The sequence below is a fragment of the Dipodomys ordii genome, unplaced genomic scaffold (assembly GCF_000151885.1).
Source record: "Dipodomys ordii isolate 6190 unplaced genomic scaffold, Dord_2.0 Scaffold95, whole genome shotgun sequence".
NCBI lineage: Eukaryota > Metazoa > Chordata > Mammalia > Rodentia > Heteromyidae > Dipodomys > Dipodomys ordii.
In genome coordinates this window covers 4115071-4141756 of record NW_012267311.1, presented here as the reverse complement: position 1 = coordinate 4141756, position 26686 = coordinate 4115071, and the positions used below count along the sequence as shown (strand labels likewise).

The 26686-nt window shown below is 48.9% G+C and overlaps 2 protein-coding genes across 5 annotated transcripts in view; one reads left to right on the top strand and one right to left on the bottom strand.

Moving 5' to 3' along the window:
* Rusc2 (RUN and SH3 domain containing 2) overlaps positions 1-26686 on the bottom strand; it is a 64274-nt gene that overhangs the window by 7983 nt on the left and 29605 nt on the right. The window contains exons 1-12 of one of the 4 annotated variants that reach the window (XM_013026672.1): positions 23397-23584; positions 14580-16676; positions 9942-10583; positions 9533-9718; positions 9223-9363; positions 7576-7652; positions 7198-7372; positions 6986-7091; positions 6461-6507; positions 5237-6068; positions 5014-5151; positions 4211-4931 (exon numbers count right to left, since the gene is read on the bottom strand). In XM_013026672.1, the coding sequence (XP_012882126.1) occupies positions 4730-4931; positions 5014-5151; positions 5237-6068; positions 6461-6507; positions 6986-7091; positions 7198-7372; positions 7576-7652; positions 9223-9363; positions 9533-9718; positions 9942-10583; positions 14580-16584 (4551 nt within the window). In that variant the 5' untranslated portion in view covers positions 16585-16676; positions 23397-23584 and the 3' untranslated portion in view covers positions 4211-4729. Of the gene's footprint in view, positions 1-4210; positions 4932-5013; positions 5152-5236; positions 6069-6460; positions 6508-6985; positions 7092-7197; positions 7373-7575; positions 7653-9222; positions 9364-9532; positions 9719-9941; positions 10584-14579; positions 16677-23396; positions 23585-26686 lie in introns of those variants that run through there. The other 3 variants (XM_013026671.1, XM_013026674.1, XM_013026673.1) reach the window with 3 other exon arrangements.
* On the top strand, positions 1955-3708 carry Fam166b (family with sequence similarity 166, member B). The gene is made up of 6 exons (XM_013026675.1): positions 1955-2010; positions 2367-2590; positions 2673-2872; positions 3078-3129; positions 3206-3403; positions 3620-3708. Exons 1-6 carry the CDS (start codon positions 1955-1957, stop codon positions 3706-3708), a joined length of 819 nt encoding a protein of 272 aa, XP_012882129.1.

Here is a 26686-nt window from a genome sequence, read left to right as displayed (position 1 = left end):
AGTTAATTATGCACCATCTAATGGGCTTTATCTTGCTCTGAGGGAATAACATTAGTTTTCCCATTTTACAGATGAGAAAACGTAGGCTCAATGAATTTGGTCAAGATCCATATCCAGTGAAGCTAGAATTTCAATTAGTCTTTTTTTTCCTTCAGTAGACTTTCTCATATTGCCAGAATGCCAGGATTCCATCCAGTTCTGGGTGATGTCAGCAGCTTTGCTCAGCTCTTAGCAGGTGGAATGGGACTGGCATGATGGAGCCAATCAAGACTCATTCCTGATCTGCCTTTCCAAGCCTCCTTGAAGTTCTGACTGGTTAGAATAACAAGAAGAAAAAGGGAGATGGGGAGGGAAGAGGTAGAAATTGCACAGCCAACAGAATCCAAAGGCCACGTTGTTTACCTTGACACACCACTACTATTCTGGGCTGTTCCCTCAGCTCCCAGAGTCTCTCTGGAAGATCGCCTTAACTATAAGCCAAGTTCAGCAGACTAATTCTAAATGGCACTTACCAAGGCCATCCTTGGCAGGGCAGTGGGAATATGAACTGTATTCCTTGGGGCCCAGTGTCTTGCACAATTCTTTTTTTTTGTCGGTCGTGGGCTCTGGGCTTGGGTGCTGTCCCTGCACTCTTCAGCTTAAGGTGAGCACTCTACCACTTGAACCACAGCGCCATTTCTGGTTTTCTACTGGTTTATTGGAGATAAGAGTCTCACAGACTTTCCTGCCCAGGCTGACTTTGAACCGTGATCCTCAGATCTCAGCCTCCTGAGTAGCTAGGATCACAGGCATGAGACACCGGCGCCTGGCTTTGCACAATTCTTAACATGTCAGTATAGGACTTCTCACAGCCTCTCTGATAGATGAATAGAGTCTCTGCCTCAGAAAGGTATTCAGTCTGGTTCTGACTCAAGCCCAGATCTGAATTCTAACCATCCTCCCTGCCTGTCTGACATCTGGTCCTTCTGGCTGGTACTTTCTCTTAAGAGTCTGGGTCACTTCTTAACAAATTCTAACTTGCTTGCTGTCTTATACCCCAGTTCTATCTTTGTATCCTCATCCTCTGAATTCACACAGAAAGAATACTTACACATACTTAATTTCTAGCCACTTATCATCTACTACAATGAGTAGGGGAGGAAACTCAATCGTAGCAGCCAGCACCTTCACATGTACTGACTAGATGGTTTTAATCCTTGCATTAGGATTTAGGGAATTCAGGTTCAGGAGTTAAGTTGCCTGTTCCAAGAGGTTGAGGTCCACATCCAAGACCACTGTAGGAGCCCACGCCTGCTTTGTCTCATGCCTGTGCTCTTGCCCCTACGTCCCCCATTCTGGCTTCATAATCTTGAGTTGGAAAATACACTCATATATGTTCACTGGGACCTCACAGGGGAGAGGGAGAATAGTTTTGTGAGGACAGTGGGGCGTGGATTTGTGTTTTCCTCACTCCCACATAGTGCACATTCTCTCACCTTCCAGGTCTGAGCAGAGCATGCCATATTTTGTTGAGTGGATGATTCAGACTTTAGCAGGTACTCAAGAAAGAATCCTTTGTGACATCATTGAAAATACATTTACTGTTACTTCCCAGAGATATCTAGGATCTTGTGTCCCTCTTACCGTATCCTCTTTGGGCTTCTGATCTTTCCACAGTAACTCCTGCTCCTTCCATAAGGAAGGGAACCCTGCTCAGCCAGGCAAGGCTTTTTTTTTTTTTTTTTTTTTTTTAAGCAGGATGTGTGGGTTGAATGGACTCAGCGGTTTTGTTCTATATCCCACCTAGAGCTTCCCTGCTCGGGTGGCAGGACGGCCCAGGAGCCTGTTTGCCAGCTCAGTTGTCACCCTAGTGCTCCCTGCCCTCTCCCCCCAGAGCCCCGCCCCCTGGACACAACAGTACACACAACCTAGAGGCTCACTCAGGCTCGGCTAGAAACGAAGGAATTGCCTGGCTATGACCACCACCTGCATCCCAGGGCTCAAGCCCCAGAACCCTCATTATATCCCAGGGTAAGATTTTTACTTACTTCCCTGCTGGCTTCTGGAAATGGGGATCCAGGGTCCTAGGAGTTGGCTTACTTAGCCCTTGGGGTCAAGTTGACATAATGGTTTGGAGGCCTGAGGCTAGGGTGTATGTGGTGCTGGATGGAAAGGAAACAGTGAGAGAACAGGATTGTGTTGTTTTCTCCATGGGAACTGCTAACAGTGAAGAGCAAGGGCTGAAAGCTCAGGCTCAGAGGGTTTAGACATGTCTGAGTCTGGAAAGACGCGGGGGGGGGGGGGGGCGCTTTAAGGTCTCTGCTCCTGTCTCTGGGCATGCTGGGATGGGGGATTCTGGAGGTAAGTGAGTGGATCCTATGCTACAGGTACACTGGACACTGCCCACTACTTCGGTTCAGCATGGGACAGACCTACGGGCAGGTGACTCGTCAGCTACTTCAAGGCCCTCCTGGCATTGCCTGGCCTCCTGCCCACCGCACGCTTCTGCCTCCCATTTGGCCTCCAAGATCTCCCGAGTTTCCCAGGAAGAGGCTACCTCCCAGGCGTGGGCACGAAAGACTCAGCTGCAGCATGATCCCGGGGTACACGGGTCTGTATACAGGCGTGAGCAGATGTTCCCAGCCTGGAGCCTGTCTCAGATACTAACGTATCTTCCTTGCCCTGGCCCCTAGGTTTTGTCCCCCAGGCACAGTTCATCCTTGCTAAGAGCTGCAGCCAGGTCTGGGCCGAGGCGCTCAATGATTTTGCTCAGCAGCATGGGAGCAGGCAGGGCAGTCAAGAGTCACCTGAGGAGGCCAAGGAAGAAAAGGACACGGAGGAACACCAAGAGCCAGAGGCAGAAAAGCCAGAGCTGACGCAGGAGGGGAAACAAGTAAAGCCAAGAAGGCTGGGGGGTGGGGAGTGGGGAAGAGAAAGGGTAGTGAAGTGGTGGGGGTGCTTGGCTTGGTGTGTCTAGGTCTAAGGGAGACCACAGGTCGTATGGCTGTGGGTACAGAGGGGTGGGGCTCAACTGCCAGCTTCATCTTGAGAGCAAGAACTTGACAGGCCTATTTTTCTTCCATCACCTTCTCTCACAGGCTTCTCCTTACTCCATGGATGACACAGACCCTCGGAAGTTCTTCATGTCAGGTGAGAGGAAGTGGGGAGTGACCAAGGGCACGGGGAGGCCCCAGGAGGTCTTGACGCAGTGCCCACATTTCCCCAGGCTTCACTGGCTACGTGCCTCGTGCTCGCTTCCTCTTCGGCTCCAGCTTCCCAGTGCTCACCAACCAAGCACTGCAGGAGTTTGGGCAAAAGCACCCTAGGCACAGGTCCCAGAAGGAGCCCCAAACTCTTCCCCCACTTCCTAGAACCTACCTTCAGAACGTGGGTCTTCTGCCCCACTATGGGGGCTATGTGCCAGGTGAGAGGGGCCTGCGGGAGGCAGGGACCGGGATGTGTGTGTAGGCAAGGGTGGCGTGGGGGATGAGACAAGTGGACAGGGAAACTGAGGTACTCACAGTGGAGAGTTGGGGCCAGATTTTGGTGGGCAGTTTTAAGAGTTCATGCAACTGGCTGAGAATTTTAACTGGCTTTTTCATGCCACTGGCTACAATGACAGGTTCTCTTGGCCAAACAGGGTATAAGTTCCAGTTTGGTCACACATTTGGGCATCTGACCCAGGATGCCTTGGGCCTCAACAGCTCTCAGAAGCAGCTCCTGGCTTAGGTACCTGGATTTAAGTTCTTCCGTGTGTGTGTGTGTGTGTGTGTGTGTGTGTGTGTAACAAGACTTGAACTCAGGGCCTATCTGGATTTAAGTTCTTCCGTGTGTGTGTGTGTGTGTAACAAGACTTGAACTCAGGGCCTATCTGGATTTAAGTTCTTCCGTGTGTGTGTGTGTGTGTGTGTGTGTGTGTGTGTGTGTGTGAGTAACAAGACTTGAACTCAGGGCCTGAGCACTGTTCCTTAGCTTTTTTGTTCAAGGCTAAAACTCTACCACTAGAAGAGCCACAGATTCCACGTCTGGCCTTTGGTGGTTAACTGGAGATGAGTCTCATGGACTTTGCTGCCTGGGCTGGCTTTGGAACCCTGACCCTCAGATCAGCCTCCTGAAGAGTAGGATTACAGGCATGAGTCAAGCACCTTTTGTTTTTCTCTATCTCAGTCATTCTTCTGGAAGGGAGAGTTGGGAAGGAGAGGTGGTGGGGGACAGCACCAAGAACACAGTGTGGAGGCTGAGCACCTTTTTTTTTAATTAATAGATGTAATAAATAAATAAATAAATACATAAACAGAAGCTTGGGCTCCTCCCTCTTCTGATGACCAGGCACTGGTCACAGCCTATTTACAGCTTGGGCGGGGGGCCTTAGGGATCTAGCCCCAATACTGCTACCCATCTTCATATTCACTTGGCCTAGGAGGCCCTACCAATAGCTTTCTGGGCCACTTCCCTCTGTAGGAACCTACTGGTCCCCACCCATGGAAGAGTAGTCCCAGTTGGACTGGGGAAATCCTGGCAGCCCAGTGCTGTGTCCCTTCCCTCCTTTCTAGGTGGAGGTGTGGACGAGGTCACTGGGACAGTTAACGGGAGGAATTAATACTGAGCACAGGGAGCAGGTGCCAGCACAGGGATATGTGGCCCCAGCTCTGTCTACTGTCTGTGGCCAAGCCAGTGGGCTTGGGAAGTGCTCTCAGGCTCTGAGTCTGGGGGCTATGAGGTTCCCCGAGGCCACAGCATGCACAGGGCCTCAGTTTTGGCTACTTCCAGGGGTTGGACTTGGAGTTGGGGTTAATGTCACATAAGCCAGAGGCACCAAGCCCGTGTCAGGACCACGACTGCAGCGCAGCCAGTCTCCTCCTGCTGGGCCCAGCACGCGGAGGATATCTCCCTTGCGGAAGCTCAGCTGTCCAGGGCCGGTGGCCAGATGGTGGCACAGTGCCTGCACCTCACTAGAGAAACCAAAAATGGAGGTCAGAGAAACCCCACCAAAAAGCAAACCTGCCCCCTAATCTTTGCACTTCCCAGGCTCACCATGGAGGCTTGGAGGCCAGGGCTGGAGAGGGCGGCTCCGGCAGGCCTTCCTTGGGCTCGGGCTCCCGGCGGGCGCCCATCGTCTGTGCCACTAGCTGGAACATGGATTTATCCAGGCTCAGCCAGTCTGAAGGCAGCCTGGGGGAGAACACGCAAGCTGTTTCTGTGTCTCAACTCAGACCCGACTCTCCACTGTCATAGCCACACCTGGGCTGGCTCTTACCTGCTTGTGGGCCGGGCTTCCCGCTGGGCTTTCCGAGAGCCAAAGAGATGCCCCCACTTGATGCCCCCGGATGAAGGCTCTGCGCTCCCTTCCTCATTTTCCGCAGGTGCGGCCGTGGGTCCCTCCCTCTCACGGCTGCGCCTCAGCTCGGCCAGCACAGAGTCAGGCGGGCTCCCCATCCAGAAGGGCCACCCCCGCTCCCGGCCAACGGCCTCCTCAGGGACCGGGCAGGCCTCAGCCCCCTCCACGACTCCCTCTCGGGGCGGTGGGGCCTGGGGAGGCCCCCCACTTCCTGCCCCTTTCTTTTTCTCACTGCCAGGGCCACTGTTGCTGTTGCTGCTCCCTCGAGGGAATCTAGAACCCTCGCTGGAGCCATCGATGTATACCTGGGAGCTCTGCATGAGCTGGTACCACCAACCCGCCTGCCCACCTCGGGTCCACCTGCTGCTCCCAGGGCCCCCAGCTGCCTCTACCACCTCTTCTGTCTCCTCCTCTTCATCCTCTTCTCCACCTGCTGGAGCACCCACACCCTTCACCCGCTCCCCAGGGGCCACCCTGTCTATGTCTCCAGGGCCCTCCTGGCCCCGGGCCCGGGCCAACTGCAGTGTTGAGTGGGCAGAGAGCAGCAGGTCCTGGGACACCCGCAGCAGTTCCTTGTGCTGCCGCTGCTGCTGCCCGCTTTGCAGCAGCCGGTGCTGGAAGAGCAAGTCGAGGCTGAAGGGCAGCAGGGCTAGAGGCTGCAGCAGCAGCAGCAGCTCCTCAAAGAGGCCAGGGCACACGGAGTGAGCGGCACTCAGGAAGCCCCAGGGTTGGTAATGAGTCTGGATGATATCTAAGGAAAGAGAGGGGGTCTGAATGACACAGAAAAGCAGAGCCTGGCCTAAGCAGAAGGTGCTAGAAAGCAACCTGGGCAAGCCACTGCACACTGCTGCACAGGCCACATGCCCACCATGTGTTCATGGTTATGATGACTCCTGCAGAACACTGCCACCCAAAGTGATGGTGGCTCTCAATTTAGAGATGTTGGGGTTTCTGGTCACCCTGACTTCTAGATTGCCTGACTTTCCTGCTGCCTCCAAAGTTCTAACTAAAGTGGAGACTGAGGAAGGACTTATGAAGAAGGCCAAAGCTCTGAGGCTGAAGGCCCGCCCACCTGCCTCCCTACCACTAGTTTCCCGAGGCCTGGCCTATATTGAGTTTGAAAGAGTAGATTTTGGGCATTACCTTCATGGTTATAGAGGTGATTAAACCAGAACTCCAGAGACCGGATGCTGTAGGGAGATAGGCAAGAAAGAGTTGAGAATGGAATTCACCTACATACGACTCAAGTCTACTGAGAGGCCAAGTGGCCCAGGGCCCAAATGGACAATGGGGCCTATACTTGGGAATGAATATTACTACAATGTGGGTTCTAAGGTGGACCTTCTTGCTTCAAGCAAGATTTGGAGGTAGAGCTGGAATCGGGAGGATTAGTGTTCACAAGACCCAGAGAAACTAAAGATACCCAATTCATTCCCACAGAGTCCAGGTTTTAGGTTTGTAAAAGCAGACCCATGTCAGAGGGTGGTGTGTTGGGTGGGAAGCACTGGCTGCTAAGAGGTTTCAGCTGGATGGAAGAGGCGGCGCTAAGCGTGAGGCCTGACTCAGCGCCTGCAGATCCACTCATGTCTCAGTCAAGGGAGCTGGCTCCTAAGAAGAGGTGCTGGGGCTACTGATTGTTCAGGAACTCCTGCTCCTCTGCATACTCACTTGAGCAAGCCGAGGATGAAGGCATTGAAGCGCATGGTATGACTGGTGAGCTCTGGGAACTGGCTGACTTTGTTGTAGAGGCCATGCAGGACTTTGGTAGATGGACCTAGGAGGAAGACGGGGTTGGGGAGTAGGGGTGGGGAAGGTCCTATAACCAGCTTCTGCAGCTATAAATTCAGCCCAGAGTCCCAAGGTTGCCACCTAGTACTTACCCAGTTGTGTAGAGGCCTCAACCACACTCCATGGCATGTTTTTACGTTGTCCAATGATGACATCTAGTACGAAGGCCTTGAGCCCATCCTCCAGCACCGCCTGGACTGCTGGGCACAAGTACTTCAGAACCAGGTGGCCTACATTGGGGCTCACAGAACTGTTTCCCAGCTTTGCCTGTAGATGCAGTAGGAGAGTTCTCAGGAAATCACAAGAAGCCTGACCTTGGTTCTCTCTTAATTGACCTTCACAATTCCCTTCTTGCCATCCCTATCCCTGAGTTCCAATTTGGGGTTTGAAATGCACAAGAGCAAGGAAAGGTGGTGGCACACATCAAGTGAGGGTTTGCAGGGCAAAGCTTTCCACATTTTCTTGCCTACCTTCACCCCAGGATCCCTGCTTGTACCAAAATGGGCCACAATGAGGTCCACAGCAGTGTTGACAGCTTTAACGAGTCCTACAAAGAAGCATTTGATGTAACAGGTCCCTACACAAGTCCTTGGGGACCCAGCAGGGGAGCTTAGCCCTCGGTGGGGATTAGGAAGTCCTCCTACACTGACTTGCAGCAAGGAGTCCTCTCGCCTGCCCAGGGGTCTCCATGGAGACGGCAGGCCTGGCCCTTTTCTGTTTGTGCCAGTTCTCTTTGCCTCCTAGCCTGGGCCCACTTCAGGCACACCAGTGCGAAGATTCTCAGCCTCCTCACTCCTTAGCCCCCCTATTCCAATCCTGGATCAATCCAACTATGAGTCTTCTTTGCTCTGAGAAAGCAGGCTGCTGACTGCTGTTGGAAGAAACCCCGATTCTTCCGAATGGTGCCATCCAAGGGTAATACTTTGTTATGTACTTTATGGGACATGTCATCTGTTATATCTTCAAGTTCCAGTGCAAAATCTTTATTCCCCCATTTTTTAGTTTGTGCTGGGGCTTGAACTCAGGGCCTGGGTACTGTCTTTGAGCTTTTGTGTTCAAGGATGGTTGTCTAACACTTGAGCCATAACTCCAAGTACAGCTTTTTGCTAGTTAACTGGAGATAGAGACTCATAGACTTTCTTGCCTGGGTTGACTTTGAACCTTAAAATCCTCAGATCTCAGCCTTCTGAGTGGCTTGGATTAAAGACATGAGCTACTGGCATCCAGCTTAAAAAAAATCCTTATCCTTTAAGTCCTTAGTTCCTCTTGACACAGAAAACATAGGCCATTGTTTGCAAATTCCTTCATCTCTCTCCCTCCAAAATATGTGATTATTATTATTATTATTATTATTATTGTCAGTCCTAGAGCCAGGGCATTGTCCCCGAGCTGCTTTTGCTCAAGACCAGCACTCTACCGCTTGAGCCACAGTACCTCTTCTGGCTTTTTCTATTTACGTGGTACTAAGGAAAAAAACCCAGGGCTTCATGCATGCTAGGCAAGCCCTCTACCACTAAGCCACATTCCCAGCCCCAAAATGAGTAATTATATCAGGGCTCTATAAGCTTTTCCTCTCCTTCTCTATATACTCCCTCTCCTCTCCTTGCTCATCTTGGAAACAGGTACTGCTCCTCGTCATTCTAAAGTTCTTGCTCCTCCCTAAGCGTTGAATCTCATTCAGTCTCTACTGTCATCTTTTTTTCTTTCACAAGATCCTTCAGCCCACACTTTTGTTTCTCCAACCATCTCCCTGCAGTCCAATGGTCATTTATTTGCCAAATAGAGTGCTCGTGCCAGTCCTTACCTTGGATGTCATCAACATGCCGACCCCAGCTGCTAGAAGGTGCACTTCACTTCTACCCACTAGAGCACTTAGGCACGGCTTTATTAGTATGTAATTCTCTCTCCCTATACTCAGCTTGTCAAGAGAAGAGACTTTGGCCTTATTCTAAGAATCTGATAAGTGACTTGATCACTCACAAGGTACATTAACTTCTACCTCCTGCTCTAGCACCTGGAGTTTGAAGACAGGGAAATGATCTGAGGGCAACAGTAGGGCAACAGGTGTGCACAGGTAGTGACTGTAATTCCCGGCCTGGTCTGGAGATGATACACACCTTTTTTCTGAAGTAGATCAATGGAAATGGCCTCTGTATTGCCATCTGGGGACAGACAAAACTCAGCTGGAGGCTTCTCAGTCAAGGAAAAGGGGTCTTGGAAGTCAGTACAGGTCAGTGGTAGTGGCTTCACTATGTAACCTGGGAAGAGAAAAAAAAATCAGTCCTGAGCAACTTTCTTTCCAAGAGCTTAGCTCAGCTGAGTGCCTTGTAATCTTTGAGACCTGTTCCTGTGGGAGCAACCCCTTCTCTGGCCCTTCCCAGCTGTGGCAGAGCCTGCCCTGTGTGGACTGGGACCTTGCCCACACACCATTCAGCCGGCAGTTCAGATGGCTGGAAGCACTGAAGGAACCGGGAAACTCAAAGATGGGGTTCTTGCGGGCCAGCCGAGCTTCCTGTGGCCTTCGGTCTAGGCTCCCTGACAAACCAGGTGGCCCTAGCGGGTTCTTCCTCCTGTATTCCCGCCACTTGAGCGCTTGAGGGGAGAGGTGGTTGGCTGGAGGCAGAACAGATCAGCAGAAGAGACAGACAAGCAAGAGTTAGGGAGAGACAGGATTGCATATCACCCAATGGCCCACATAAACCCACTAGGGTTGGGAAAAGGTAGATGTTATCCACAGGTGCTGGGAAGAAGGTGCAAACAACTGAACCTCTGACTCTGGGCTTGAGCGTAAGAAAGGTAGAGGTAAAACTGCTTGGGTCAGGGATGAAACTCATACCATTATTGGGCCTGGAAGCCATGCTGCCCTCACCACCGCCTCGGGCCAGGCTCTCTGCCCGGCTGATGCCAGACCTCCAGGAGCCCAGAGGTGGCAAGCTTCCTGTTCCATGGAGTCGGTACTCAGCCAAGGTCAGTGTCTTCTGCTCCTCCTTTTGTGGCTGCTGGCAGGTGGCAGGCTGGCCAGTTGGAGGACAGGAGTGGCCCCATGGGGGTAGGCTTTCTGGGGCTGTAGTCTGCTCTGGAGGAGGGGAGCATGAAGTAGAGGCAGAAGAATCAGTGCTGGGCCCAAAAGGGCCGGCACTCCGGATGGGAGAATAGCTTCCCAGTGGTGATGGCCGTGAGGTCTCTGGCTCAGGCCCAGCTTTTCTGGCACCTCTGCCAGTGGTTTGGGGAGTAGATGCCTGCAGCTCCCCTGAGGGAGCTGGGGCTAGGCCTGGAGCAGTGGGGGCAGCCAGCAGGGCAGGCTGCTGGGCACGGCTGCAGCCAGAAAGGCTATAGAGCTGGGAAAGGCTATGGAGGGCCCGGGCCTTGGTCAGCTGCTTGGGGAAGTGGTGCTGGAACACGAAGGGCTGGATAGGCAGCGTGGTTGGCCTCTGCTCCTTGCTGTAGCGAAGGACGGGTCGGCTCTCAGCACCACCCCCTGTGGCAACAGGGATGGAAAAGTAATCAGATGGAAATAGTCACATGAAAATTCATAAGAGAAGAAGCAGTGAAGCACACAGGAGATGACGAACACTGGGAAAGATGGACAGGACCTACGTTGTAGGAACTGAGTAACCCAAACTCATGAATGACACATTGCTCCCTCTTCTATCAAAACTTTCCTATGTTTTTATGGTACTGGACTGTCTAATGCCCCTTGGCTATTCAGGCCCTTGGCATTTTCTTAATTCCAGAGGTACTAAGGGGTATCTTAAGGCTCAATTCTTGTATCTCACTTCAAACTTTCTCCCTTGCATGAGAGCTCATTTTCAGACTTCTATACAAATGACCCATAAGCCCACAAATATACTTGACCTTCCTCTTGATGTCTAGATCATTCTGTCATAGGACTTTGCTTCCATTTAAAATTTGCTATTTTAAAGCAGCTATCACCTTTATTAATTTTCCCTGATGATTTCTATTGCAGTCAGTGAAAGAAACCACTATTTGTTTCAATGTCTAAAGTTTTAAAGTCAGTTACAGACTTTTAATGTCAAGATGTTGACTTCAAGCTTTTTCACTCATTCATCATCGCATCTCCTCTCATACCACATTTCATTCTTGAGCAAATCTAAAGATTGCCAAGCACTGGTGGCTCACATCTATAATCCTAGCTGCTCAGAAGGTTGAGATCTGAGGATCAGGGTCTGGAGCTAGCCTGGGCAGGAAAGTCCATGAAATTCATATCTCCAATTAACCACCCCCAAACCAGAAGTAGAGCTATGGCTCAAAGTGGTAGAATGCTAGCTTTGAATACAAAAAGCACAAAACCCACAAAATCCCGGATCAGTGCTCAAGTCCCACAACTGACAGTAAATAAAAACACTTCTTTATTTGTAGCTAGAACCAGCCTTTCTGTTATCCCATTATCCTCTCATTGGAACTGGAAAACCTACATCTGCTCCCTCTGGGAAAGAGTGTGTGCCCCAATTCTGGATCTCTTGTCCCCCCCCAGTACAGGTTAATGAACCTCAAAACAAGGCCAAATAAGACACTAGATCACTGTCCTGTGACAGTGTCTGTGTATAGACTACACTCCAATTAATACTGCACATGTTGTGGACCTTTAGCTGAACACAAGGTGGCGCCATAAGCATTCACAGGGCCTAAAACTCTGGGCGTGGCTCAACAATTGTACAAGGAAGAAATGAGTATTCTTAGATCAGAAACATTTCAATTTAGAGACACAAAGTCATTTTCTCAAATTCACACAACTAGATAGAGCCTGAATTGTGTCCGAGTGTGACTCAGGATCCAATATTCTCTCTGTACAAAAATTATCATGAAGTGCTACCAGGCTGGGCTTTTCTACCCCTCATCTTACTACATTAGTAAGTCATAGGGATAGCCACCAAGTGTCATTAGGGAGGTGTTTCAGAATCATGCCCTCAGAAGGCTTTCTAACAATAATCTGTTGCTGTCTTTAGTGCTTGGAAAGCATGCTGTCATCCTCTCTGGCTATGTTCTAAGCATACTTCTGACCTTACACCAAATTCATTAACATCTTCAGGCCTTTTGTACTTGGTATTCATTGTGTCAAATCTCATCACTCAGACATCAGCTCTAACTCCTTCAAGTAATGTTTCTACGCCCACCCTGGCCCTTCTGGAAAGTCACTCACGATCAGAAAGTACCTTTTCAGTGTGTTTATTGTCTATTACTTCTCGTAAGATTCTTGTAGACTTTCCTTCCTGGGCTGGATTCAAACTGTGATCCTCAGATCTTAGCTTCCTAAGTAGCTAGGATTATGGGCATGAGCTGCTGGCACCTGGCTTGAATCCCTACTCTTCAGGACAGTCTTATTGCATCTAGAATCATCCTATATAAATTAGGTAGTTCTGTGAAATACCAATGTAGTCTATCTGTTTGGCCACAAAATAAAGTCAAATGTTCTCGGCAGCTTTCCCAACCTGTCATCCTCACAACCTGTACTCTTATCCCACCCCATTTTTTTGGGGGGGGGTCCGGTTGTGGGGCCTGAACTCTGGGCCTGGGTGCTGTCCCTCAGCTCTTCAGCTCAAGGCTAGCGCTCTACCACTTGAGCCACAGCACCATTTCTGGCTTTTTTCTTTTTGCTTATGTGGTGCTGGGGCCTAATGCATGCAAGGCAAGGGCTTTACCACTGAGCCACCTTCCCAGCCCCAAACCTTGTATCTTTATCATTTATAACCCTACACATTCTTCCTGGATGTTCTTATCTACATTTACAACTTCAACTAGTACTTTTTTTTTTTTTTTAAAGCTCCAGTACTAACTCAGGGTCTGGGTGCTGTCCCTTAGCTTTTCAGCTCAATGCTGGTGCTCTTGAGTCACAGCTCCACTTCTGGCTGTTTGGTAGTTTATTGGAGATAAAAGTCTTTGGACTTTCCTCCCTGGGCTGAGTTTGAATGACAATCCTCAGATCTCAGCCTCCTGAGTGGCTAGGACTGTGCCCAGCTACAACTACTATACTTTTATTCCAATGAATTTCCAACCTACATGATAGTCTCTCCTAACTCCAGAGAGACATTCCTTCCAGTAAGCTTCTAAAACTTAAGTCAAAACATAGCATTAAGCAAACAAAAAAATCAAAACAACAACACAGTTACTCCCCTGATTACAATCCTTCACAGATTCTATCCCATCCCAAGTGGTTATACCAAACTGGTGTACTTGCAGTTTTTGCCTTGAGCAAGAGCATGAGGCCCTGAGTGCAAGCTCCACTAGCTACACACACACACACACACTCTCTCTCTCTCTCTCTCTCTCGTGATAGTTCCTTTTCAGTTTCTATCTTTAGTTGGGAATCCTTGCGGACACAGATGATCTCTCTATCACTAGCACCATCTTAGCAGAAAGCCTAGTATAAAATAGTTGCTTAAGGGGCTGGGAAGATGGCTCAGTGGTAGAGTGCGTGCCTTGCATGCCTGAGGCCCTGGGTTTGATTCCTCAGCACCACATAAGCAAAAAGAAAAAAAGCCAGAAGTGGCGCTCTGGCTCAAGTGGTAGAGCGCTAGCCTTGAGCTGAAGAGCTGAGGGACAGCGCCCAGGCCCAGAGTTCAGGCCCCACAACAGGACCCCCCCAAAAAATTGCTTAAAATGTAATAAAAACCTAAAAACCAACAGGGAAAAAGCAGGCCTAAAGAGGCTACTTAGAGCTAAAGGGTCAAGGGTCAGATTTATCTCTCTAAATTTCTTTTTAATTTTTTTTGTGCCAGTCCTGGGACTTGAACTCAGGGCCTGGGCACTGTCCTTGAGCCTTTTTGCTCAAGGTTAGAGCTCTACCACCACTTGAGTAACAGCTCCATTTCCAGCTTTTTGGTAATTAATTGGAGATAAAGAGTCTATGGTCTTTCCTACCTGGGCTGGCTTTGAACCATGATCCTCAGATCTCAGCCTCCTGAGTAGCCAGGATCACAGGCGTGAGCCACTGGTGCCAGCTTTGTTTTTTGAGACAGTCTAGGCTGGTGTCAACTTCTGGGGTCACTTAGTTCTCCCTTAGGCTCTGTCTCCCTATCGTGGGACTGTAGGGTAGACGCGTTTCGTTGCATGCAGCCTGGATCTCATGTAGTTACAATCAGTGCACAAAGGATGAACTCCACTCCCACCAATGTGGTTTTCCTGTTGGATATAGCCTTTGGTGGTCCCCTGAACATCGCAAATTCCTTAATGTCCCAAACTCAACACATGCCTTGTCCTTTCTGTAAATTACGTCTGTGTTTACAATCCCTGTTCATAGTACCACCTTTCCAGTCACCCACGTTCAGAATCAAGCTGAATCCTTTGTTTAAATCAATCTTGCTGATTTAATCTTTTTGGTATACCTCCTTCCCTACCCCCACTAACGGGCAGTATGTGCTCTGGACTGGTAAGACAATAAATCTAGCCTGAAGAACTCCTAATTGGAGGGATCGATCACTGAGGACGCTGTCCCTATGACCTCCAAGTTCCTTACCGTCAGCTCTAGCTCTTGCATCCCTCTGGGTATGGCTCTTGGCTGGGCTCCCTGGGAGAGCAGGCCCTGGATCCATCAGCTGGGCCAAGGGGGCTTGCCCAGCAACTCTGAGACCAGTAGGTGGCATCTCATTGGACTGAGGTCCCTGATAGAGTTGGGTGGACCAGGGCTCTGGGCCAAGTAGGTCTAGACCTGGCCCCAAGGGCATGGGTGGTAGGCTATGGCTACAGCGAGTGCCTTCATCCAGTGGGCCCGCCTTATCTTGTTGGGCTTCCTGGATGGGTGAGAACTCCTGCGAGGAGTCTCCAATACTCCCCCGAAGTTGCGGGGAGCCAGAGCTTGCAGCTTTCTTCCTGCCCTTGGCCAGTTCAGCAAAGGACGTGACCCTCTTGGGTGGGGAGCTAGGCCCAGCCAGGACTGCAGGGCCCTCACTCAAGCGTACTGGGCAACTGAGCATACGTTCCAGTGAGCCCAAGCGGACAGGAGGGCTGCGCTCAAGGCTGCGATCATAGCTGCGTGAGCGCTGCCGTCCAGTGCTGAGGTTGGGGGGGGATGTATTTGTGTACACCTGGCCCTCAAGCACAGTGGGGCCCACAGCTGCTGTTGCTTCGGATGTGGAGCCCATGACTTCCTGCTCCTCTGGCTGGACTTCTGGCTTCTGGAAGAGGTAATACTCAGAGGGTTGGCTGGGGCCTGGGTCTGGGTCGGCGCCTGGAGGGGGGCTTATCTTGGTGTGTTCTTCAGAGCAGCTGGTGATGGATGAGCAGGCAGGGCTTGGGGATGATTGGGAGGACAGGTCACAGGTGACAAGTTTATAGTAATTTTGTGTGGCCACAACAAGACGGGCCTGGCTCTGGAAGCAGGCTGTGAGGTCAGCCGCCGCTGGGCAGGGCTCACAGTGTGGGCGGTAGGAGTTGCAGTTGGCATCAAGCTCAGGAGACGAGGCATGAGGACAACCATAGCCCCCTTCCCTGGCTCCACTTTCCGGGTGGTGGGACTCACACGACATCTTCGACTCGGCTGGGGAGGGCTGCAGGTCCAGGTAGAAGGCGCCAGGGTCTGAGTGGCTGCAGAATGAGGAGTCGCTGCAGGATTGTGGGGCGGAGTTGAGATTGCCTCTGGAGTTGCCATGCATCTTGTTGTAGAGGGTGCTGAAGGTGACCAGCACGCCATCTGAACTGTTGCAGGAGGAGTCGCTGACATAGCCCATGGACTGGTCAGCTGCCTCCGACTGACTGGACGTGCTACTGCAGCGGCAGTGCTGCGGCCCCGAGCCAGCGTGTCCAGGGTTCCTCGGGGATTCGTCTGAACTGAGCTTCCACTCCTGGTCAAAGGAAAAGCCAGAGGTATCGCTGGCTCCCCCTCCACTGCCGCTCCCGCCGGGGCCCCCACACTCATCCAGCTCCATGATCTCTGCTTCCATCTCTGGCCGGCAGCAGTGGCCACTACCACACTGCTGGGTATCCACAGATGTTACTGGCTCCTGTTCCTGCCCCTCAACCACTCCAGCTCGACTGCGTGTTGCCCCCCATGGCCTGCCCACTCCAGGGCCAGATGGAGGCAGCTGAAAAGAAGACAGATGGAAGGAGGGCTGGCTGGCGCTGTGCAGGTGGAAGGACTGCTGCGTGGCATTGTCTCCGATGCAGTCATCATACAGGTCACCCAGTCCTGGCTCACTCACGCCCTCCTGCAGCAAGAAGGGATTGTGTCGTTTGATGGCCCCGGGGCCTCGTCCATCTCGACCCCTACTCTTGGTGCTGTCTGCTGACCGCGTAGATGTCCCTGGACCAGCGTGCAGACTGTTGGACAGCAGGGAGTCGGCTTGTCCCAGGTCTCGGTCAGTGTGGGTGATGCCCAGCTCGGGTGGGCAGAAAGGATTGGGTCTTGTGCTCCCACTCCCTCCATTCGCTCCTCCGCAGCACTGCCTGTCTGGGACCTGACAGTGCACTAAGGGGATGTGGTGCACGATGAGGGTCTCTCCAGTCAGTTTAGGGGGACTATCCATTTTGGAAAGTTCGAACTAGGGCGTCAACAGCACCAGACACTGCCCCCAGAGCCCAGTGGGGCAGAACACATTTCATCAGGAGAACTTGGCACCTGGAAAGAGAGGGAAAGAAAGGGAACCTAATGTCACCTCCCCGGAAGCCAAGGATGTGCCCTTCCCCCCAGCCTTTTCAGATGAAGAAGCATCCAAGGGGAGAAAAGGCTCTTGTCAAGGTGAAGCCTGCCAGCAGAGCCTGCCAGCACAGGTGGGGATGGCACATAGTGTCTCAGTGCGCAGGCCCAGGTCCTGAGCGCCCTCTTCATTTTAAGGTTACCAGGCAGCCAATAGGGACAAAAGGCCCGCCTCTTCTAATGTCACATATGAAGGTTTGTGATCTCAGAGAACACACTTTCCCCTTCTCTTTCAAGGACCTTTTCCTTGGTCACAAACAATAGCTAAATCCAAGTACCAAAACAAAAAAGTGAAGTGACATAAGAAAAATCATCCAAGAGTCTGAAAGGGATACCATGCACTGAATGAACAGAAAAGCTACATACAGCCAGAACTTGCAAGTTCATAGATGAGGGAAAAATATCATGACTAATATATCATAAAGTAAGAAAGAAACAAGCTGGCATTTGTTTTTTTTTGTTTTGGTCCAGTCATGGGGCCTGAACTCTGGGCCTGGGCGCTGTCCCTCAGCTCTTCAGCTCAAGGCTAGCACTCTACCACTTGAGCCACAGCACCACTTCCGGCTTTTTTCTTTTTGCTTATGTGGTGCTGAGGAATTGAACCAAGGGCCTCGTGCATGCAAGGCAAGCACTCTGCCACTAAGCCACCTTCCCAGCCCAGACAAGCTGGCATTTGTAAGAAACATTTTTTTTTCTTTCCTTTTACCCTTCCTCCCTCCTTTTCTCCCTCCCTCCCCCCTCCTCCACCCTCTCTTTCTCTTGTGCCAGTCCTGGGCTTGAATTCAGGCCTGGGAACTGTCCCTGAGCTTTTTTTTTTTTTTTTTTTTTGTCGGTCGTGGGGCTTGAACTCTGGGCTTGGGCGCTGTCCCTCAGCTCTTCAGCTCAAGGCGAGCGCTCTACCACTTGAGCTACAGCGCCACTTCTGGTTTTCTGGTGGTTTATTGGAGATAGGAGTCTCACGGTTTTTCCTGCCCGGGCTGGCTTTGAACCGTGATCCTCAGATCTCAGCCTCCTGAGTAGCTAGGATTACAGGCGTGAGCCACCAGCGCCCGGCTGTCCCTGAGCTTTTTGTTCAAGGGTGGTACTCTACTACTTGAGCCACCTCTGTCTTTTTGGGTGGCTAATTGCAGATAAGAGTCCCAAGACTTTCCTGCCCAGATTGATGATGAATTTCAGTTCTCAGACCTATGCTTCCAGAGTAGCCAGGATTACACGCATGTACCACCAGCACCCAGCCAAGAAGGCGAGCGCTCTACCACTTGAGCCACAGTGCCATTTCTAGTTTTCTGAGTGGTTTATTGGAGATGAGTCTCCAGACTTTCCTGCCAGGGCTGGCTTTGAAGGGCTGAGATCCTCAGATCTCAGCCTCCTGAGTAGCTAGGATTATAGGTATGAGCCATCGATGCCCGGCCAGAAATATATTCTTAAATGTATCATTTGACTAAGTGACTATCACCTTTAGCCCCCTTTCCCTCCTATTAACCCCTTAATGCTCGCTCCTCCATGATGATTGTGGGCACTGTAGTCTTCCTACCTTACCAGAACTTCTTCAGTACAAGTTGAGTGGCAGCAAGAATGACTTACATCAATCTCTCCTTCCCCCCTGGGGGAGGGGCAATTTTTCTCTTCTGCATCACTTTAACACACTCTTACACAAGAGTTGCCTGGCAAACATTTGTCTAGCTCAGGGTTCAGAGTCTCCTGAAGCACACCAGTGCTGCCTAGTTTTTAGTCAAGAACCTCACTATCATGATACTTTAGAAAGTCTTCACTTTACAATTTTACCTATCTCTTATTCAAAGTTGCCTGGCCTCCAAGGACACAAGTCAGCTCTGAGCTTCTTTAGCTTTTTGGCCATGCTATCATGATAGAGCCCTAATACTAGGGCTTGAACTCTGCGCCTTATGTTTTTCACATGGTCTTTTTTAGCTCAAAGCTGGTGCTCTACCACTTAAGCCACACCACTACTCTAGTCTCCTGGCCTTCCAAGTACAGGTCCTAACATTCTTTACTCCCTTAAAGACTCCTCAGGTCTAAGTTCTACTAATTCCCTCATCTACCTGCTTTCCCTTTTTATTCATATTTTCTTTCCACCTACTCTGAATCTAAATCCCCCATATTAGTTTGATCTTATTTGTCATTTAATTGAACTCTTTAATACCACTAGTTTCCTGCCTTCTGCGTGGCCCCCCCCCCCCCCCCCCCCCCCGTGTGTGTGCGTTCGTGTGTGTGTGTTGGTCCTGGGGCTTGAACTCACTGAACTCAGGGTCTGGGCACTGTCCTTGAGGTTTTTTTTTTGCTAAATGCTAACACTCTACCACTTGAGCCATAGCTCAATTGCTGGCTTTTTAAAAAAATGGTTAATTGAAGATACAAGTCTCACAGACATTCCTGTCTGAGTTGGCTTTGAACCTTGATCCTCAGATCTTAGCCTTCACTAGGTAGGATTACAGGCATGAGCCATGGTGCCAGGCACAATACCACTAATTTCTTAAAAATTAACTGAGGAAAAGGTTGACATTGTCCAAAAAGAAATGTACTCTCAATTGACCTATGTAACTGTAACCCCTCTGTACATTACCTTTATAAAAACAATAGCTGGGGGGCTGGGAAGGTGGCTCAGTGGTAGAGTGTTGACTTGTATGCATGAGGCCCTGGGTTCGATTCCTCAGCACCACATAAGTAGAAAAACCTGAAAGTGGTGCTGTGGCTCAAACTGGTAGAGTGCTAACCTTGAGTTGAAGAACAGAGGGACAGCGCTCAGGCCCAGAGTTCAGGCCCCACAACAGACTACATCAGCATTATTTACCCACAGTAGTAAATAAATTGGGTACAATCCAAATATCCATCAATTAATGAATGGATAAAGAAAATGTGACATATTTATGCAATGAAACACTATTTGGCAATAAAAGAAATGAAGTACTAAGACATGCTACAACTGTAAAGATTATGTTAAATAAAAGAAACCAGTCGCAAAGACATCTCTGCATGATCCCGGTAATATGAAATGTACAGAGCAGGCGAATCTATTGAAATGGAAACTCCACTAGTAGGTTCCTAGTATTGGGGAATGGGTAGCAACTGCTTAATGCCTATGGAGCTCCTTTTCAGGGTGACAATCACATAGTCAGTGAAGACAATAAAAACTATAAATTTTTCTGGTATGTAAATTTTATCTCAGTATGGTTGTTGTGTACAATGTTTGCCAAAACAAGAAAAAGAATAAGGTTTCTGGGGTCAATTGCTGATGGCTTATTCCTGTAATCCTAGCTACTCAGGAGGCTGAGATCTGAGAATCCTGATTTGGATCCAGCCTGGGCAGAAAAGTTTGTGAGACTATATTTCCAGTTAACCAACAAAAAGCAGGATTGGCATTGTGGCTCAAGTGGTAGAGTACCAGTTATAGGCAGAGCTACAGTCAGGGGCGGGGTGGAGAAAGGGTATGGGTGGGGAAATTAAGATTTATGGAAAAAGGTATGAGGAGTGCTGAACAGTAGAGGTGGATGTGTCTTTGCAGAATAAGACTAGGTCAAGAGAGGAACAGCCATAAATATGGCATTTGGGAGACAGAAAGGATTTTTAGGAGGTTTTGCTAGAAGAAACAAGATAATTTTCCCTTCATCCCCCTCTCCAGCTGCTCCTTTACCAAGAAAACCTTTAGCTAAACATGAGAAGGACAACAGGAAGTTGAAAGTTTGGGAATAGACTAATATTTCAATAGTAATAATCATTCAAGGAAAAATGCACAACAGTATCACTTTTAAAATGTGTGCTATTAGCTGGGTGTGGTGGCATGGCTTGTGATCTTGGCTATTGGGAGGCTGAGTGGTTTCAGGAGGCTGAGTCAGGAGCCCAGGATTTCATGCCTGCATGAGCAATGCAGTAAGAACCTGGCTCACCAAATAAAAAGCTGCTGGGTGCTAGTGGTTCACACTTGTAATCCTGGCTATTCAGGAGGTTGAAATCTGAAGACTGCGGTTCAAAGCCAGGCTGGGCAGGAAAGTCCTCGAGACTCTTATCTCCAATTAATCACCAAAGAACCAGAAGTAGAGCTATGGCTCAAAGTGGTAGAACACTAACCTTGAGTGAAAGAGCTCAGGGATGGCATTCAGGCCCTGAGTTCAAGCCCTACAACCACCACCAACAAAAACAGAAAAGCCAAGTAACTAGGGTTGGGCATGGCTCAAGTGGTAGAGTACTTGCTTAGCATGTTAAGGCTTAAGTTCAAACACTTAATATAGTGAAAAAAAACCCAAATAAGCCATAATAATGTATTAATATGATTGTTTGCAAAATACTAAGGGAAAGTAGTACATTATAAATGCTAAGTATAGCATGACACATGTTTATATGCATGGAAGAAAATCTGAAACACACACAAAATGTTAATGGTGCCTATCTCTAATTCTACATTAAATTCTTGTTTTATTTGTAAATTTGAATGTGTATATTAAATACATATTATGTATACAATTTAAACAATATATTAAGTAATGGGGCTTTTTGGCCTGGACTAAAGGGTGCAGAGAAATTTTTGCATAGATAGCAGTAACGTGAAGAGTATCTCTGTGCTACAGCTCTTTTAAAGCATCGTCTTTAAGAGACACTCATAAATATATGTATATAAGAATTTATAATTCTGGCCCCCAGAACCATTAGTGGGATGTGAGTACATCCATATGAAAAAGCAGTGGTGTGCAGATACAGCCTAGTTGGATGAGTCTCTAAACCACGCGTAAGAAAAAGAGCATCTGGAAATTGATGGAGGAGCCCTTGGTTGGAGGGTGCTGACAGTTACATTTACCTATCAGTCTGCCAGAGCTGAATACAGGTCAGAGATTGGAAACTGTGACATAATCAACTCTGGGTCACCTGTGTGTGTATACATGTGCCTGTGTATTCACTAGTATTGGTACTTGAACTAAGGGTGTTATCTCTTAATTTTTTCATTCATGGCTGGGGCTCTACCACTTGAGCCATACCTCCACTTGTAGCTTTTTGCTAGCTAACTAGAGATAAGTCTCTTGGACTTGTCCGCCTGAGCTGGCTTCTTATCTTGCACCTCAAATCTCAACTTTCTGAGTAGCTAGGATTACAGGCATGAGCCACTGGCGCCCAGCTGCTAAAACGTGTCAAAGTGCTTGGAACCTAGTAGATGCTTGGTTGTTTGTGGAATCTTTTACTCATTAAAAAATCTTTATGGGGCTGGGAAGGTGGCTCAGTGGTAGAGCGCTTGCCTTGCATGCTCGAGGCCCTGGGTTCGATTCCTCAGCCCCACATAAGCAAAAAAAGCCGGAAGTGGTGCTGTGGCTCAAGTGGTAGAGCGCTAGCCTTGAGCTGAAGAGCTGAGGGACAGCGCCCAGGCCCAGAGTTCAGGCCCCACGACCGGACAAAAAAAAAAAAAAAGAAAAAAATCTTTATTACTGCATTGTAGAAGTTTTAAAAATTGCATTAGATGAGATGTGTGCCTGTTTGTATCCTTCTCCCCATGCATATTCCTCCATTCAGTCTTGGTTGTTATGGTCAGCAAAGCATCAACAGACTTTTGAGTTTCATATGAAAATAACCAATGTGAAAAGGGGCTGGTGGTATGGTTCAGGTGGTAGAGCACCTGCCCAGCAAGCACATTCCCACTACTTTCCAGGGTATTCTTCAATCACATAGTCACACATGGATCTACTGTTTCCTATTATGTTTCTGAATCCACCAAGATGGTCGATGGAAACAGAAATTAAAGAACCTCCTTTTCCTCACTTGGCTAGGAGGCAATTTTGGCCAGGAAAACTCCAGAAGAAAGGTTCCCATCTTTGGTCATTAGTGTCCTCCTGCTAGTCACGGAACTCATCCCTCCCAGAAGATGGGGAAAGCAATGGTACTCAGCCACTATTTTTTAGAAATCTGACCTTGACTTGAGGTGCTGCTGACAGCCTCCATGAGATGGAGAGCTTTTTCCTGATTAGGTTTTCTCTAGGGCAGGACTGAGGGAAGAGGGCAGAAGGGTGGATTTTGGAGTGTTAGCCTATGCTTAGTTCTCTTCCGCTATGAAGCCAAGTCTGTAGAAGAAGGCTGATTATAACAGGTCAGATGCCCTCAGTATTGCCATGACTGTCCCATCCCCCCAAATACTGTAGGGCATCTTGATCAACATTCTTTCTTCCTCCATCCTAATGTGGAGCCTTACGGCTCCCACAGCCCCGAAGATGTGACATGTGTGTCCATGCGCACACATACATGCAAGTGTATAGAGCGAAAGATGCTCCATCCCTCTTGAAAGCTGTGTGGATTCCTGCATGCTCTCCACCATAAACTTGCTGTGGCTTTAGGAATGTTTCATCCTTTTAAGCCTTTGTTTCTAGACTCCTCCACCCTGACTATAGCAGCTAAGGCAGTTTCATTAAAAGTATCCAGAAAGGAAGATCTTTTCCATCTTGACAAAACAGCATAAATAGCATCAGCCCAAGCCTCTGCTTTTCCCACCATTGAACAGCTAAATAATAAATGCACGGATGGGCTTGTGCATGCTAGCATACTCTCTTCTTCTTTCAGAAAGACAAAGCCCACCTCAGGAGCCAGGGCCCAGAAGCGAATCAGTGATCCCGTCCCTGCCCCGCCCCTCCCCCCGCCAGCCCTGAGCCATACCTCTGCAAGGAGCCTTGGACTGGACTGGCTCCCGTTCCTTTTGCACCCACGGAGCTCTACCTTGACAGTCCCAGATGAGGCACTGTTCCACAGGACCACACCGGGGAGCCGAGCTGATTTCCTAAGATCTGATTTCTGCTAATACAATGGCATCCTAGCTAATGCAGGGAGGCTGCGCAATGCCAGCCCACCGCCTGGCTGCTGCGCGGCCGCTGGTCCTGCGGTGACGTTGCTGCTAGGGGAAGGGGGCAGGGAGAGGCACGGGCTGCCCACAGGACAGCTATTCTGCTTCCCTCCCCACCAGCCCCCGGGAGGGGACAGGGAAGAGAGGGCAGTCGGTGCTCAAAGATGGAGCCTGTCAAGATAGCAGGAGGAAAATAGGGGCGCCGGTCTCGCTTCCCTCGTTTCCTCGGGAGAATCTGAGAAGTCTGGGCGGGGCCTGGGAGCTTCCTTCTTTCCTTCCTTTCTTCCGTACCCCTCCCTCTTCTTTTAGGTTTCAGCTAGACACCTGCCTTTTTCGCCTGCTCTCTCTGATTCCTGGTTTCTAGTCTTTTCTTCCTTACCGTGCCAGGCTAGTGTCAGGTGGGAGGGAACTCCTGAAACCCTCAAGGAGCCTACAGGAACCGCGCTCACTGCACCAGCACAAACGGCAAGTTCAGTCCTGGATGCTCAGCCCATCCCAGTGCTGGGCTTCCTAGGGAAACTCGTGGGGTCTGGCTAGAAGAGCTTGGGCCACAGATAGGTTTCTGCAAACAGGGTGCTATCCTGAGAGCTCTGGACTGAGGAGGCTACAGGACCCTTCTCTTAACTACAGGACGGATCCCCTGGGTCTTCAGAAGATCTATTAGCTGTGGCTGAAGCAGAACTGGGTGGATCACATCAGTTTTTGGTCCTTACAGAGCAGTGAGGTTTAAGTGGAGGCAGAGTCCTGAGCCCAGAAGCGCCTCCTCCAGGAAACAACACGGTCTCCTTTATGCCAAAGGGAAGGAAACCTTTCTGTCTGTAGATCTGAGTCCTCCACCCCTTCTCTGTGCAAGTTCTGGGCAGTCTGTGGGAATAAGCAAATAGCCGAGAACCACACAGGAGCCAGCCGAACAGTAAGCGGCAGCACTGTCTGCGCCTCTCTGCGCCAGTGCTCTCTGCCACTACCTTTGAACACAGAGATGTTCAAGGTGGCTTGGCTCCGGCCCTGCTGAAGGGTCGCTCTAGTCAGCTCTCCTTGTCTGTGAGGGTGGGGTGAGGGGAGAGGGAGTAGAGGGTTCCCTGTGAATGCTGAAACCCCTTGCATAATATTTGCATCTAACTCATGTACATCATCCTGAATTCCTTAAATCATCTCTAGAGCATACACAGTACTTAACCAATGTAACCATGTGTTATACTGTATTGTTAGGAAATAATGGCAAGAGAAAAAAAAGTGTGTACAAGCACAGAATAGCTGCAGTCCCCTCCCTCCTGAATATTTCTTTCTTTTTTCTGGCAATACTAGGGATTGAACTCACAGCAGCATTATTCATAACAGCCTAAAAGTAGGAACAACCAACATGTTCATCAAGGGATGAATGGATAAACAAAATGTGGTATATTCACACTCAATGAAATATTATCCAGAAATAAAAAGGAACAAAGTACTGATGATATATGATACAACACAGATGAACCCAGAAAATACTATGCTTTGTCAAAGAAGCCAGACATCAAAGGTCACAGATTGTTTGAGTTCATTTATATGAGAAGTCTAGGCTCGGCAAATCTCTGTAGAGACAAAGGTGGCTGTCAGATACTGGACAGAGGGGAAAAACTGCTAACGAGAATGGGGTTTCTTTGGTGGATGACGAAAACATTCAAAATTGGATTATGTTCATAGTTGTGAAACTCTGTGCATATACAGAAAACAATTGAACTGTATATTTTAAATGTTGAAATGTGTGTCATATCAATTTGAAGCTGTTAAAACTCTTAATAGTGGCAGCAACTTGAGTGGCATTGTCCAGTTCCAGAGCAGCAACTGTGTATGAAAGGCGGTTAGCTAGCCAGGGACTGGCAGATTCCTCACTGGCTGTTAACCCAACAACCTCAGACAACCCTCTCTCCTGCCTTTTTCAAACTCTTAAAAGAATAGATTGTTTTGACTCTTTATTTTCTCTTCTTTTTTTTGGGTCAGTCCTTGGGCTAGCGCTTAGGACCTTTTGTATTCCTGCTCAACTTTTTTACTCAGGGATAGTCTGCTACCATTTGAGGCATGCCTCCATTTTTGGCTTTTTTTCTGGATGAGTGGAAATAAGAGTTTTGCTGATTCATATGTGATTCTCAGATCTCAGCCTCCGTAGCTATGATTGTAGCTATGATTGTAGGTAAGAGCCACTGGTACTTAGTTTCTCCCTGATTTCTTGACCACCAGAAATTTGCCTTCTAATATAAACTACATAGTTAATTTTTTTTAAACTTATAATGTTTGAATTATCTGGCAAGATTAGTCAACTTCTAACCCTCTTATCCCTTTGGTTTCTGTAACACCAAACCTCCTAGTTCCACTTGTTATATCATTATTTCCTTTTCAAGTAAAACAATATTATCCCATTCATAAATTCAGGCTTAAAACAAGCTTCAGATCTCAAATCATTTCACCCTGAGCAATGTTTGGCTCTTTCCATTCTTTTCTTTCTGTTTATTTCTAATCTTACATCCTTCCTGAAATTCCAGAACCCAATCCCCAGAAGCCAATTTCATTATAGATCTTATTTCTAATTCAGGCTTGTTTGCTTATTTTTGAATTCCTATATAGTCTTCTGTTTTCTTGCTTTCACTCTGCTATTTTCCCCCAGGTATGTTTCATATTAATTTCCCCAAATGACTGCATTCAAAACTCTCACCCCCCTTATTTTCACTATGTAGTCCAAGTTGGCCTTGAACTTGTGATCCTCCAGCCTCTCAAGTGCTGGAATTGCAGGTATGTGCCGCCACATTGAGCACTAAAGTCTGAATTTTAACTCACTGGGAAGATCTCTGGAATTTAACTCCTATTCACTTGTCTTTCCTGCCTCTAGTGATGTAGCTCAAATGACCTCACATCTAAGAAGTTTTTTATTTTTAATTTTGTTTTGGTCGGCTGTGGGGCTTGAACTCTGGGCCTGGGCGCTGTCCCTCAGCTCTTCAGCTCAAGGCTAGCGCTCTACCACTTGAGCTACAGCACCACTTCTGGTTTTCTGGTGGTTTATTGGAGATAGGAGTCTCACGGTCTTTCCTGCCCGGGCTGGCTTTGAACCGCGATCCTCATATCTCAGCCTCCT